Here is a 1,359-nt window from a genome sequence, read left to right as displayed (position 1 = left end):
TGTCGTTCTTCCGGAAGCCCAGCTCATCGTCGTCGTGGCGCTCGAAGTCCAGCAGGGCCTTGGCCCGCCGCCGCTGGCTGCGGAAACAGGCCACGTAGTTCTCGTGGTCCCGCTGGTGGCTCTCCATGGTGTAGTCTGGGGTCAGCTCCTGGGGGGGGCGGGGGTGTCACGGCCTGCCCGGCCCGGCCTCGCAGAAGGCGTGACGCCGGCCGGGCCCCTCCCCACCCATCCAGGGGGTCGGGCCGGCCCGACTCACCACGTTGCCGTTCTTGGGGTCCACGCACTGGAAGTGACGGGCCACCTGCAGGATGGCCTCCCGCAGGTCGGCCACCAGCTCCGTCTGCTTGATGTTCTTGGCCTTCAAGGCCTCGAGGTCCTCGTCCCCTGGAACGGCGGGGAGGCTGGTGAGGCCGTGGCCTCTTCCCCAGCGCGGAGGCTCTCCCGGCCGGCCCCCGCCCTCCCCTCCCGCCTCTCACCGAAGAGCAGGGAGGCGATGCCCGACTTCCTGCGCTGAGTCCTGCGCCGGACGACCTGGGGGTGAGGGGGGGGTCAGGGCGGGCCGAGGCCGGGGGAGGGGGAGAGGCGCCGAGCTCCTCACCTTGGAGAGGCCCGCGGCGGCGGCCCCGGGGCCCAGCAGCTGGCCCTGCTCGGCCAGGAGGTAGGCCAGGTGCTTGCGGCGCTGCGCCTCCACGGCCGCGTGGGTCAGGGAGCCGGCCAGGCGCACGGCCTCGGCCAGCAGGACCTCCGGGTCCTCCATCTGCGACGGGATGTCTGACAGCGTGTTGAAGATGGAGGCCGAGTTCTCGGACTGGATCAGCTCATCCTCCTGCGGGGGCAGGGAGAGGTGGGCGGGGCCCGGGCGCCCCGGCCCCGCCCCCTGCCGGCCCCGCCCCGCCCCGCCCCGGCGCACCTTCATGCGCAGCATGCCCAGCGTGGTCTGGAAGAGCACCAGCGAGCCCTGGTAGAAGAACAGGTCCCAGATGCGCAGCAGCAGCCGCATGTGCACGACGCTGGCGAAGGCCGTGAGGAACCAGTGCACCGTGATGAGGGACAGCTCTGGGGGGACACGGGGGCACAGCCGGGCGCTGCCTCCCTGCCCGCCGCGCCCCGCCGCCCCCCGGCCCGGCCCTCACCGATGTCGTGCTCCTGCAGCAGCTGGTCCAGCCGGGGCAGGTACTGCACGATGAGCTGCCGCAGCACGCGCTGGTCCGTCTGCACGCCCGTCAGCGCGGCGCCGAAGTAGGCGGCCGGCACCAGGTCCTCCACGATGGCGCACATCATCCAGAAGGCGTCCTCCTCCTCCAGGAACAGCAGCAGGCAGGCGGCCACCTGCGGGGGCAGGGCTGCAAGGGCGCTCCC

At 73.0% G+C, this 1,359-nt stretch overlaps 1 protein-coding gene across 1 annotated transcript; it reads right to left on the bottom strand.

Moving 5' to 3' along the window:
- Positions 1-4: 4 nt before the first annotated feature.
- Positions 5-1,356, bottom strand: LOC123254075 (small G protein signaling modulator 3-like; the record flags this gene model as incomplete). The annotated part of the gene is made up of 6 exons (XM_044683147.1): positions 5-148; positions 257-384; positions 477-531; positions 599-826; positions 911-1,056; positions 1,134-1,356. Coding segments are annotated over 6 exons (924 nt in total), but the record flags the coding sequence as incomplete, so codon positions are not given.
- Positions 1,357-1,359: the final 3 nt, after the last annotated feature.

Source organism: Gracilinanus agilis, unplaced genomic scaffold, assembly GCF_016433145.1.
Source record: "Gracilinanus agilis isolate LMUSP501 unplaced genomic scaffold, AgileGrace unplaced_scaffold14153, whole genome shotgun sequence".
Classification (NCBI taxonomy): domain Eukaryota; kingdom Metazoa; phylum Chordata; class Mammalia; order Didelphimorphia; family Didelphidae; genus Gracilinanus; species Gracilinanus agilis.
This window is presented reverse-complemented; position numbering and strand designations above follow the sequence as displayed.